Genomic DNA, 14610 nt, shown 5'->3' with positions numbered 1-14610 from the left:
CACAGTACTACCATACTACTACTACTACTATACTGCTACTACGGTACTACCATACTACTACTACAACTACTAAACTGCTACTACAGTACTACCATACTACTACAGTACTACCATACTACTACTACTGCCATAGTACTACTACAGTACTGCCATACCACTACTACAGTACTGCCATACTACTACAGTACTACCATACTACTACTACAGTACTGCCATACTACTACTATAGTACTGCCATACTACTACTACAGTACTACCAAACTACTACTACTGCCATACTACTACTACAGTACTTCCATACTACTACTACTGCCATACTACTACTACAGTACTACCATACTACTACTACTGCCATACTACTACTACAGTACTGCCATACTACTACTACTAACATACTACTACTACAGTACTACCATACTACTACTACAGTACTACCATACTACTACTACTATAACTACTATATTGCTACTACTACCATACTACTACTACTACCATACTACTAATACTACTACCATACTACCACAGCAACTACTATACTGCTACTACGCTACTACCATACTACTACTACACCTACTATACTGCTACTACACTACTGCCATACTACTACTGCTACAACTACTATACTGCTACTACGGTACTACCATACTACTACTACAACTACTATATTGCTACTACAGTACTACCATACTACTACTACTACAGTATTACCATACTACTACTACAACTAATATATTGCTACTACAGTACTACCATACTACTACTACAACTACTATACTGCTACTGCGGTACTACCATACTATTACTACTGCCATACTACTACTACAGTACTACCATACTACTACTACTGCCATACTACTACTACAGTACTACCATACTACTACTACAACTACTATATTGTTACTACAGTACTACCATACTACTACTACAACTACTATATTGCTACTACAGTACTACCATACTACTACTACAACTACTATACTGCTGCTACAGTACTACCATACTACTACTACAACTACTATACTGCTGCTACAGTACTACCATACTACTACTACTACTGCCATACTACTACTACAGTACTACCATACTACTACTACAACTACTATATTGCTACTACAGTACTACCATACTACTACTACAACTACTATATTGCTACTACAGTACTACCATACTACTACTACAACTACTATACTGCTGCTACAGTACTACCATACTACTACTACAGTACTACCATACTACTACTACAACTACTATATTGCTACTACAGTACTACCATACTACTACTACAACTACTATATTGCTACTACAGTACTACCATACTACTACTACACCTACTATACTGCTGCTACAGTACTACCATACTACTACTACAACTACTATACTGCTGCTACAGTACTACCATAATACTACTACTACTGCCATACTACTACTACAGTACTACCATACTACTACTACAACTACTATATTGCTACTACAGTACTACCATACTACTACTACAACTACTATATTGCTACTACAGTACTACCATACTACTACTACAACTACTATATTGCTACTACAGTACTACCATACTACTACTACAACTACTATATTGCTACTACAGTACTACCATACTACTACTACAACTACCATACTACTACTACTACAGTACTACCATGCTACTACTACAACTACTATATTGCTACTACAGTACTACCATACTACTACTACAACTACTATATTGCTACTACAGTACTACCATACTACTACTACAACTACTATATTGCTACTACAGTACTACCATACTACTACTACAACTACTATATTGCTACTACAGTACTACCATACTACTACTACAACTACTATACTGCTACTTCAGTACTACCATACTACTACTACAACTACCATACTACTACTACTACAGTACTACCATGCTACTACTACAACTACTATATTGCTACTACAGTACTACCATACTACTACTACAACTACTATACTGCTACTACAGTACTACCATACTACTACTACAACTACCATACTACTACTACAACTACTATATTGCTACTACAGTACTACCATACTACTACTACTGCCATACTACTACTACAGTACTACCATACTACTACTACTGCCATACTACTACTACAGTACTACCATACTACTACTACTGCCATACTACTACTGCAGTACTACCATACTACTACTACAACTACTATATTGCTACTACAGTACTACCATACTACTACTACAGTACTACCATACTACTACTACAGTACTACCATACTACTACTACAACTACTATATTGCTACTACAGTACTACCATACTACTACTACAACTACTATACTACTACTACAGTACTACCATACTACTACTACAGTACTACCATACTACTACTAGTATATTACTATAATACTACAATGATACAACTTCAGTACTAATTCTAATAAAGTAGAGTGTTTCTCTTTCCTCCCTCCCCCCCTCCCTCACTCCCTCTCTCTCTCCCTCTCGCTCTCTCTCTCTTTCTCTCTCCCCATCTCTATCTCTGTGTCTCTCTCCCCCTCCCTCCCTCTCTCCCCCTCCCTCTCTCTCTTTCTCTCTCCCCCATCTCTATCTCTGTGTCTCCCCCCACCCTCCCTCTCTCCCCCTCCCTCTCTCTCTTTCTCTCTCCCCCATCTCTCTGTGTCTCTCTCTCTCCCCCTTTCTCTTTCTCCCCCCTCCCTCCCTCTCTCTCTAGGTCTGGGTCTGGTCTGTATCAGTACAGGCCTGCTGGTTCGTGTTCTGGTAACTCTATCTGTGGTTCTGTTTGCTGGTTTCACTCTGAGAGAGAAGCTCTTTATTGCTTTGGCCTGGATCCCCAAAGCCACCGTACAGGTGAGAGCTTGATTAGCTACAAATACACTGCTGCCTATGGGGACAGCTCCTATGGGGACAGCTCCTATGGGGACAGTTCCTATGGGGACAGCTCCTATGGGGACAGCTCCTATGGGGACAGCTCCTATGGGGACAGCTCCTATGGGGACAGTTCCTATGGGGACAGCTCCTATGGGGACAGCTCCTATGGGGACAGCCAAAGAACCCTTTTGGAACCCTTTTTTCTAAGCCCTCACAGGAGGCTGGTGGGAGGACATTTTGGAAGGAGGTAATGGCTGGAATGGAATAGATGGAAAGGTATCAAACACATGAGTCTTTATTGAATCAAACACATGGGTCTTTATTGAATCAAAAACATGGGTCTTTATTGAATCAAAAACATGGGTCTTAATTGAATCAAACACATGGATCTTAATTGAATCAAACACATATATCTTAATTGAATCAAACACATGGGTCTTAATTGAATCAACCACATAGATCTTAATTGAATCAAACACATAGATCTTAATTTAATCAAACACATGGGTCTTAATTGAATCAAACACATGGGTCTTTATTGAATCAAACACATGGGTCTTTTTTGAATCAAACACATGAGTCGTTATTGAATCAAACACATGAGTGTTAATTGAATCAAACACACAAATCAAATCAAATCAAATGTATTTATATAGCCCTTCGTACATCAGCTGATATCTCAAAGTGCTGTACAGAAACCCAGCCTAAAACCCCAAACAGCAATCAATGCAGGTGTAGAAGCACACAAGTCTTTATTGAATCAAACACATGGGTCTTAATTGAATCAAACACATTGGGTCTTAATTGAATCAAACACATGGGTCTTAATTGAATCAAACACATGGGTATTCCATCCTTATCGCTGAAGTACAGCGTGCTTGTCATGTAAATGTCATTTCCGATTGAGCCGCCATGTGCACCGTTTAAGTGACTTCAGTCTCCACCAACATTGGAATATTGTCTTTCAGTCGCACTGTTATGCTGACCTTGTGCGTTTTGGATGGAATGGAGACCTCGGTTTCCATGTGTCCCAGCTTAGAATGATCATCCCATATGTCCCACCAGCCACTGAGGGATGCAGTCAAGATCTGTCGGGGGTTTCAAATCATTCTAACTGGTTCTGTTGGGCTCTAGGTTCTACAGCCTTGGACATGGTCCGTGTAGAGGGGTATTTGGTTCTAGATCTGGGTATCTAAATCATTCTAACTGGTTCTGTTGGGTTCTAGGCAGCGATAGGTTCTACAGCCTTGGACATGGCCCGTGTGTCGGGGGATGAGGTTCTGGTGAAGTACGGTCTGGATGTTCTGACTGTGGCTGTTCTGGCCATCCTCACTACAGCACCTATAGGAGCCCTGGGGATCGGCCTGGCAGGGCCCAGACTGCTGACCAGACACCCGGAGGACACACACGCAGACAGGAAAGAGGGTGAGTGTACGCACACACGAGTATAGACAGCGAAATACACACTTAAGCAGCCAGGCAAGTAGGTATGAACTCAAAAAACACACCCTAAAACACGTGCACACACACACACTTCATTGTATTTTCCTCTCTGATTTGAATCAGGCACTGAAGAGGACGCCCCAGAGTCTATGTCGGGACCCGTGTCTAAAGGGGTGGAGCCATGTGAGAGCAAGATGTGAGCTCAGCCAATCACCTTCCAGACAGCAGGGTCCATTGGACCAGTCACAATTCAGAACAGACACTTTACGTTACCCTGTGGTCCTGGTCTAATGAGGTTCACTATATTATAGAGAATAGGGCTCTGGTCTAATGTAGTCCACTATATTATAGAGAATAGGGCCCTGGTCTAATGTAGTCCACTATATTATAGAGAATAGGGTGTCTGGTCTAATGTAGTCCACTATATTATAGAGAATAGGGCTCTGGTCTAATGTAGTCCACTATATTATAGAGAATAGGGTGTCTGGTCTAATGTAGTCCACTATATTATAGGGAATAGGGTCTTGGTCTAATGTAGTCCACTATATTATAGAGAATAGGGCTCTGGTCTAAAGTAGTGCACTATATTATAGAGAATAGGGTGTCTGGTCTAATGTAGTCCACTATATTATAGAGAATAGGGCTCTGGTCTAAAGTAGTGCACTATAATATATAGAGAATAGGGCTCTGGTCTAAAGTAGTGCACTATAATATATAGAGAATAGGGCTCTGGTCTAAAGTAGTGCACTATAATATATAGAGAATAGGGCTCTGGTCTAAAGTAGTGCACTATGTTATATTGAATAGGGCTCTGGTCTAAAGTAGTGCACTATGTTATATTGAATAGGGTGCCATTAGGGACATAGATTTTGGTCACATCTTTGTTTAATGATGTCACTACATCATCCTATGTATCAGGACACCACGGTTCTGTTGACCTTTACACATTCAGCCCTGTCCCCAACTCCATCAGGAGACCACTGTTCTGTTGACCTTTACACATTCAGTCCTGTCCCCAACTCCATCAGGAGACCACTGTTCTGTTGACCTTTACACATTCAGTCCTGTCCCCAACTCCATCAGGAGACCACTGTTCTGTTGACCTTTACACATTCAGTCCTGTCCCCAACTCCATCAGGAGACCACTGTTCTGTTGACCTTTACACATTCAGTCCTGTCCCCAACTCCATCAGGAGACCACTGTTCTGTTGACCTTTACACATTCAGTCCTGTCCCCAACTCCATCAGGAGACCACTGTTCTGTTGACCTTTACACATTCAGTCCTGTCCCCAACTCCATCAGGAGACCACTGTTCTGTTGACCTTTACAATGAGTTCAAGCCCTGTATGTACTGAATACATTAGAATAAAGGATTTATGATAAATATCGATGTTCCTATGTTTTTTGTTTCATGCTTTCATGTGTTCACACCAATATCTGTCTGTTGCTGTAATATCATAGAGAAAAGCAGACAATAAGTTCCACAGGTGAGGCGAGGTGACGCTACGACCAATGGGAGAACTCTGTTTCTTCACGATGGGTTCATAGCCAGAGAAAGTGTCCCGGCGGTAAAGAAAAGGGGCGGCGCCGATGTAAATAAAGTCACCGCCTGCGTCGGACAAATGGCTGAAGGCTCCGCTGCCTGGGCTGCCTGGCTCCGCTGCCTGGCTCCGCTGCCTGGCTCCGCTGCCTGGCTCCGCTGCCTGGCTCAGCTGCCTGGCTCAGCTGCCTGGCTCCGCTGCCTGGCTCCACTGCCTGGCTCCACTGCCACTGCCACACTCCACTGCTCTGTGAACGAAGGAACGTTTGGCAGGGCAGAGGGGCGGAGCACTGACAGTTATGCTAATTATCTCCATCTACACGGGAAGTGTAGGTGGAAGGCTATTACAACTTACCATGTGCTAAGGTCATTTTCATTAAGTGTGTCAGAGTGAGCAATGAGCTGTCGCCCACTCGTAGCTATGATGTGGGCGTTCCCCAAGGGTCAATACTGGGGCCCCTCCTGTTCAGCCTGTACATTAATGATCTGCCTTCTGTCTGTACTGGGTCTGAAGTTCAAATGTATGCAGATGATACAGTGATATATGTGCATGCAAAGAGCAAACAACAAGCTGCACACTACTGTAACGTTACACTACTGTAATGGTCCAGGTTACAAAGTGGCTCAGTGACTCGTGTTTGCATCTCAATGTGAAAAAAACTGTTTGCATGTTCTTCACAAAGAGGGCAACAGATGCTACTGAGCCAGATGTCTATGTGTCAGGGGAGAAGCTCCAGGTGGTATCCGATTTTAAGTACCTTGGCATCATACTTGATTCCAACCTCTCTTTTAAAAAGCATGTGAAAAAAGTAATTCAAATAACCAAATTCAACCTAGCTAATTTCCGATTTATACGAAATTGTTTGATTACAGAGGTAGCAAAACTGTACTTCGAAACTATGATACTCCCCCACTTAACATACTGCTTGACTAGTTGGGCCCAAGCTTGCTGTACAACATTAAAACCTATTCAGTCTGTCTACAAACAGGCTCTCAAAGTGCTTGATAGGAAGCCCAATAGCCATCATCATTGTCACATTCTTAGAAAGCAGGAGCTCTTGAGTTGGGAAAATCTTGTGCAATACACCGACGCATGTTTTGTATTCAAGATCCTTAATGGCCTGGCTCCCCCTCCACTCAATATTTTTGTTAAACAGAAAACCCAGACATATGGCAGCAGATCCACAAGGTCTGCCATGAGAGGTGACTGTATAGTTCCCCTAAGGAAAAGCACCTTTAGTAAATCTGCATTCTCTGTGAGAGCTTCCCATGTCTGGAATACACTGCCATCAGACACACATAACTGCACCACATATCACACTTTCACAAAATGCTTGAAGACATGGCTAAAGGTCAATCAGATTTGTGAACATGGTCCCTAGCTGTGTGTTGCCGCTTTCCATGTTGTCTGTTGTCTGTAGCTTGTGAGGTGTGGAAACACTTTGTTGCTTTTATGGATTTTGTCTTGCTGCTTTTTGTTTTATGTTGCTCTGTCTGTATGCTACGTCTTGCTTGTTCTATGCTGCTCTGTATGCTATGTCTTGCTTGTCCTATGTTGCTCTGTATGCTACGTCTTGCTTGTTCTATGCTGCTCTGTATGCTATGTCTTGCTTGTCCTATGTTGCTCTGTATGCTATGTCTTGCTTGTCCTATGTTGCTATTGTCTATATTGTAATTGTTTTTAATAACCTGCCCAGGGACTGCGGTTGAAAATTAGCCGGCTGGCTAAAACCGGCACTTTTACTGAAACGTTGATTAATGTGCACTGTCCCTGTAAAAATAAAAATAAACTCAACTCAACTCAAGCTATTACAACTTACCATGTGCTAAGGTCATTTTCATTAAGCTATTACAACTTACCATGTGCTAAGGTCATTTTCATTAAGCTATTACAACATACAATGTGCTAAGGTAATCAATCAATCAATCAAATGTATTCATAAAGCCCTTCTTACATCAGCTGATATCTCATAGTGCTGTACAGAAACCCAGCCTAAAACCCCAAACAGCAAGCAATGCAGGTGTAGAAGCACAGTGGCTAGGAAAAACTCCCTAGAAAGGCCAGAACCTAGGGAGAAACCTAGAGAGGAACCAGGCTATGAGGGGTGGCCAGTCCTCTTCTGGCTGTGCCGGGTGGAGATTATAACAGAACATGGCCAAGATGTTCAAATGTTCATGGATGACCAGCAGGGTCAAATAATAATAATCACAGTAGTTGTCGACAGTGCAACAGGACAGCACCTCAGGAGTAAATGTCAGTTGGCTTTTCATAGCTGATCATTCAGAGTATCTCTACTGCTCCTGCTGTCTCTAGAGAATTAAAAAAACAGCAGGTCTGGGACAGGTAGCACGTCCGGTGAACAGGTCAGGGTTTGATAGCCGCAGGCAGAACAGTTGAAACTGGAGCAGCAGCACAGCCAGGTGGACTGGGGACAGCCAGGAGTCATCATGCCAGGTAGTCCTGAGGCATGGTCCTAGGCCTCAGGTCCTCCGAGAGAGAGAAAGAAAGAGAGAATTAGAGGGAGCATACTTAAATTCACACAGGACACCAGATAAGACAAGAGAAATACTCCAGATATATTTTTATTTTATTTTATTTCACCTTTATTTAACCAGGTATTTATATATTATATATATAACCCTAACCCTTTATTTAACCAGGTAGGCCAGTTGAGAACAAGTTCTCATTTACAACTGCGACCTGGCCAAGATAAAGCATAGCAACGTGACACAGACAACAACACAGAGTTACACATGCAGTAAACAATAAACAAGCCAATTACACAATAAACAAGTCAATGACACAGTAGAAAAAAGAAAGTATATATACAGTGTGTGCAAAAGGCATGAGGAGGTAGGCAATAAATAGGCCATAGGAGCGAATAATTACAATTTAGCAGATTAACACTGGAGTGCTAGATGAGCAGATGATGATGTGCAAATAGAGATACTGGTGTACAAAAGAGCAGAAAAGTAAATAAATAAAAACAGTATGGGGATGAGGTAGGTAGATTGGGTGGACTATGTACAGCTGCAGCGATCGGTTAGCTGCTCAGATAGCAGATGTTTGAAGTTGGTGAGGGCGATAAAAGTCTCCAACTTCAGTGATTTTTGCCATTCGTTCCAGTCACTGGCAGCAGAGAACTGGAAGGAAAGGCGGCCAAATGAGGTGTTGGTTTTGGGGATGACCCGTGAGATATACCTGCTGGAACGTGTGCTACGGGTGGGTGCTGCTATCGTGACCAGTGAGCTGAGGTAAGGCGTAGATTTACCTAGCATAGACTTATAGATGACCTGGAGCCAGTGGGTCTGGCGATGAATATGTAGCGAGGGCCAGCCGAATAGAGCATACAAGTCGCAGTGGTGGGTGGTATAAGGTGCTTTAGTAACAAAACAAATGGCACTGTGATAAACTGCATCCAGTTTGCTGAGTAGAGTATTGGAAGCTATTTTCTAGATGACATCGCCGAAGTCGAGGATCGGTAGGATTATAGTAATTATAGTAATTATAGGGAGAAACAGAGACAGGACACTATAATACAGGGAGAAACAGGACACTATAACACAGGGAGAAACAGAGACAGGACACTATAACACAGGGAGAAACAGAGACAGGACACTATAATACAGGGAGAAACAGAGACAGGACACTATAATACAGCGAGACACAGAGACAGGACACTATAATACAGGGAGATACAGAGACAGGACACTATAATACAGGGATAAACAGAGACAGGACACTATAATACAGGGAGAGACAGAGACAGGACACTATAATACAGGGAGAAACAGGACCCTATTATACAGGGAGAAACAGGACACTATAATACAGGGAGAAACAGAGACAGGACACTAAAATACAGGGAGAAACAGGACACTATAATACAGGGAGAAACAGAGACAGGACACTATAATACAGGGAGAAACAGAGACAGGACACTATAATACAGGGAGAAACAGGACACTATAATACAGGGAGAATCAGGACACTATAACACAGGGGGAAACAGGACACTATAATACAGGGAGAAACAGGACACTATAATACAGGGAGAAACAGAGACAGGACACTAAAATACAGGGAGAAACAGAGACAGGACACTATAATACAGGGAGAAACAGGACACTATAATACAGGGAGAAACAGAGACAGGACACTAAAATACAGGGAGAAACAGAGACAGGACACTAAAATACAGGGAGAAACAGGACACTATAATACAGGGAGAAACAGAGACAGGACACTAAAATACAGGGAGAAACAGAGACAGGACACTAAAATACAGGGAGAAACAGGACACTATAATACAGGGAGAAACAGGACACTATAATACAGGGAGAAACAGAAACAGGACACTATAATACAGGGAGACACAGAGACAGGACACTATTATACAGGGAGAAACAGAGACAGGACACTATAATACAGGGAGAAACAGGACACTATAATACAGGGAGAAACAGGACACTATAATACAGGGAGAAACAGGACACTATAACACAGGGAGAAACAGGACACTATAATACAGGGAGAAACAGGACACTATAATACAGGGAGAAACAGAGACAGGACACTATAATACAGGGAGAAACAGAGACAGGACACTATAATACAGGGAGAAACAGGACACTATAATACAGGGAGAAACAGAGACAGGACACTATAATACAGGGAGAAACAGGACACTATAATACAGGGAGAAACAGGTTGTTACCATAGCGTGCACGCAGCCTTAACACACGACACACACTCACCTTCGTGGGCTCTTCTGCCATGTTAGGTCATTTAACTGTAAACACACTGGTACTAAACTAAACCCAGTCAATAAGACACTGAACAGACCTGACACACTCACTCAGCTATCAGCAGACTCATACAGGAAGACACTGAACAGACCTGACACACTCACTCAGCTATAAACAGACACGACAGACAACCAACAGGAAGAGAATAGTAGTAGTTAACTGTCTACTAAAACTCTTTAGTTCTCTGCATCAACATTCACTAACATTAATAAACACTCTTCATTGCGGTAGATTCTGGTGCTGAGAATGAAGAAGAGAGGAGGGGCAGAGACCTGCCCAGGTACCGTGGTTGAAAATTAACTGGCTAAAACTGTCCTTTTTTACAGAAATGGTGAGTAATTTCTGTCCCTAGAAAAGGCGACCAATTTGAGATGTAGTTCCTAAAATGTACACCAGTTAAGACGAGTTCCTAAAATGTACACCAGTTATGACGAGTTCCTAAAATGTACACCAGTTATGACGAGTTCCTAAAATGTACACCAGTTAAGACGAGTTCCTAAAATGTACACCAGTTATGACGAGTTCCTAAAATGTACACCAGTTATGACGAGTTCCTAAAATGTAAACTAGTTTGGACGGGTGTAAGTATTCAACAAGTCACAAAATAAGTTAAATGGACTCAATGGGTGAGCAATAATAGTTTTAACATACTTTTTGAATGACTACTGCATCTCTGTACCCCACACACAATTATCTGTAAGGTCCCTCAGTCGAGCAGCGAATTTCAAACCCAGATTCAACCACAAAGACCAGGGAGATTTTCCAATACCTCGCAAAGAAGGGCACCTATTGGTAGATGGGTAAAAATGAAAAAACAGACATTGAATATCCCTTTGAGCATTGTGAAATGATTAATTACACTTTGGATGGTCTATCAATACACCCAGTCACTACAAAGATACTGGTGTCCTTCCTAACTCAGTTGCCGGGGAGGAAGGAAACCGATCAGGTATTTCACCATGAGGTCAATGGTGACTTTTTAAAACAGTTACAGAGTTGATTGGCTGTGATATGAGAAAACTGAGGATGGATCAACAACATTGTTACTTCACAATACAAACCTAAATGACAGAGTGAAAAGAAGGAAGCCCGTACAGAATAAAACTATTCCAAAACTTGTCAGCAATAAGGCACTAAAGTAAAACTGGAAAAAATGGGCAAATAAATTAACTTTATGTCCTAAAAAGAAAGCATTGTTTCAGGCAAATCCAACACATCACTGAATATCACTATATACACGGCTCGTCCAACATCTTATTCCGAAATCATGATCATTAATATGGAGTTGGTCCCCCCCTCTGCTGCTATAACAGCCTCCACTCTTCTGGGAAGGCTTTAATAGGGAGTTAGTCCCCCCCTCTGCTGCTATAACAGCCTCCACTCTTCTGGGAAGGCTTTAATAGGGAGTTGGTTCCCCCCTCTGCTGCTATAACAGCCTCCACTCTTCTGGGAAGGCTTTAATAGGGAGTTGGTCCCCCCCTCTGCTGCTATAACAGCCTCCACTCTTCTGGGAAGGCTTTAATAGGGAGTTGGTCCCCCCCTCTGCTGCTATAACAGCCTCCACTCTTCTGGGAAGGCTTTAATAGGGAGTTGGTCCCCCCCTCTGCTGCTATAACAGCCTCCACTCTTCTGGGAAGGCTTTAATAGGGAGTTGCCCCCCCCCCCCTCTGCTGCTATAACAGCCTCCACTCTTCTGGGAAGGCTTTAATAGGGAGTTGGTCCCCCCCTCTGCTGCTATAACAGCCTCCACTCTTCTGGGAAGGCTTTAATAGGGAGTTGGTCGCCCCCTTTGCTGCTATAACAGCCTCCACTCTTCTGGGAAGGCTTTAATAGGGAGTTGGTCGCCCCCTCTGCTGCTATAACAGCCTCCACTCTTCTGGGAAGGCTTTAATAGGGAGTTGGTCGCCCCCTTTGCTGCTATAACAGCCTCCACTCTTCTGGGAAGGCTTTAATATGGAGTTGGTCCCCCCTTTGCTGCTATAACAGCCTCCACTCTTCTGGGAAGGCTTTAATATGGAGTTGGTCCCCCCATTTGCTGCTATAACAGTCTCCACTCTTCTGGGAAGGCTTTCCACTAGATGTAGGAACATTGCTGCTATAACAGCCTCCATTCTTCTGGGAAGGCTTTAATATGGAGTTGGTCGCCCCCTTTGCTGCTATAACAGCCTCCACTCTTCTGGGAAGGCTTTAATATGGAGTTGGTCTCCCCCTTTGCTGCTGTAACAGCCTCCACTCTTCTGGGAAGGCTTTCCACTAGATGTAGGAACATTGCTGCTATAACAGCCTCCACTCTTCTGGGAAGGCTTTCCACTAGATGTTGGAACATTGCTGCTATAACAGCTTCCACTCTTCTGGGAAGGCTTTCCACTAGATGTTGGAACATTGCTGCTATAACAGCCTCCACTCTTCTGGGAAGGCTTTCCACTAGATGTTGGAACATTGCTGCTATAACAGCCTCCACTCTTCTGGGAAGGCTTTCCACTAGATGTTGGAACATTGCTGCTACAACAGCCTCCACTCTTCTGGGAGGGCTTTCCACTAGATGTTGGAACATTGCTGCTATAACAGCCTCCACTCTTCTGGGAAGGCTTTCCACTAGATGTTGGAACATTGCTGCTATAACAGCCTCCACTCTTCTGGGAAGGCTTTCCACTAGATGTTGGAACATTGCTGCTATAACAGCCTCCACTCTTCTAGGAAGGCTTTCCACTAGATGTAGGAACATTGCTGCTATAACAGCCTCCACTCTTCTGGGAGGGCTTTCCACTAGATGTTGGAACATTGCTGCTATAACAGCCTCCACTCTTCTGGGAAGGCTTTCCACTAGATGTTGGAACATTGCTGCTATAACAGCCTCCACTCTTCTGGGAAGGCTTTCCACTAGATGTTGGAACATTGCTGCTATAACAGCCTCCACTCTTCTGGGAAGGTTTTCAACTAGATGTTGGAACATTGCTGCTATAACATCCCATACTCTTCTGGGAAGGCTTTCCACTAGATTTTGGAACATTGCTGCTATAACATCCCCCACTCTTCTGGGAAGGCTTTCCACTAGATTTTGGAACATTGCTGCTATAACAGCCTCCACTCTTCTGGGAAGGTTTTCCACTAGATTTTGGAACATTGCTGCTATAACAGCCTCCACTCTTCTGGGAAGGCTTTCCACTAGATTTTGGAACATTGCTGCTATAACAGCCTCCACTCTTCTGGGAAGGCTTTCCACTAGATGTAGGAACATTGCTGCATGAACACACTTTCCAGTTGGTGCTACTTGCATTCGGGCATTACTTATTTTCCGCCATAATTTGCAAATAAATTCATTAAAAATCCTACAATGTGATTTTCTGGATTCTTTTTTCTCATTTTGTCTGTCATAGTTGAAGTGTACCTGTGATGAAAATGACAGGCCTCTCTCATCTTTTTAAGTGGGAGAACTTGCACAATTGGTGGCTGACTTAATACTTTTTTGCCCCACTGTATATACACATGCCACTTAATTTCTAGTGGATCTGCTTGGTTCTGGTTAAATTTGTAACAAAAAGGGCATTTTCATAGACAGACCTGAAAGCCACATCAGTGATTATTGCCAAAAAAGCAGGCGAAACTATTTAGATAAAAAATAATGTTGTTTTTAGTGGTGGGGCTCATGGTTGTGAAAGGCTCATATTCAGGTATAATTTCACAAGCCTTGAATTCAATACATTATTTATGACTGTTTGAAATGCAGTGTATTTGACCTTTAATTACACAAGAGAAAACATGATTAACATCTAGATATACAGTATATGGTGAATGTAGATATACTGTATATGGTGAATGTAGATATACTGTATATGGTGAATGTAGATATACTGTATATGGGGAATGTAGATATACAGTATATGGGGAATGTAGATATACTGTATATGGGGAATGTAGATATACAGTATATGGTGAATGTAGATATA

General features: G+C 42.6%; 1 protein-coding gene across 1 annotated transcript in view; it reads left to right on the top strand.

Annotated features, from left to right (window-relative positions):
• The window catches only part of LOC139379532 (sodium/hydrogen exchanger 9B2-like), a 37552-nt gene extending 33039 nt beyond the window's left edge, over positions 1–4513 (top strand). Inside the window, exons 10-12 of the mRNA XM_071122350.1 lie at positions 2713–2849; positions 4097–4286; positions 4452–4513. Coding sequence (XP_070978451.1) covers positions 2713–2849; positions 4097–4286; positions 4452–4513 — 389 coding nt within the window. The remainder of the gene's footprint in view (positions 1–2712; positions 2850–4096; positions 4287–4451) is intronic.
• Positions 4514–14610: the final 10097 nt, after the last annotated feature.

Source organism: Oncorhynchus clarkii, chromosome 21, assembly GCF_045791955.1.
Source record: "Oncorhynchus clarkii lewisi isolate Uvic-CL-2024 chromosome 21, UVic_Ocla_1.0, whole genome shotgun sequence".
Classification (NCBI taxonomy): domain Eukaryota; kingdom Metazoa; phylum Chordata; class Actinopteri; order Salmoniformes; family Salmonidae; genus Oncorhynchus; species Oncorhynchus clarkii.
The sequence above is the reverse complement of the archived record's forward strand: the minus strand, read 5'-3'. Positions and strand labels throughout refer to the sequence as shown.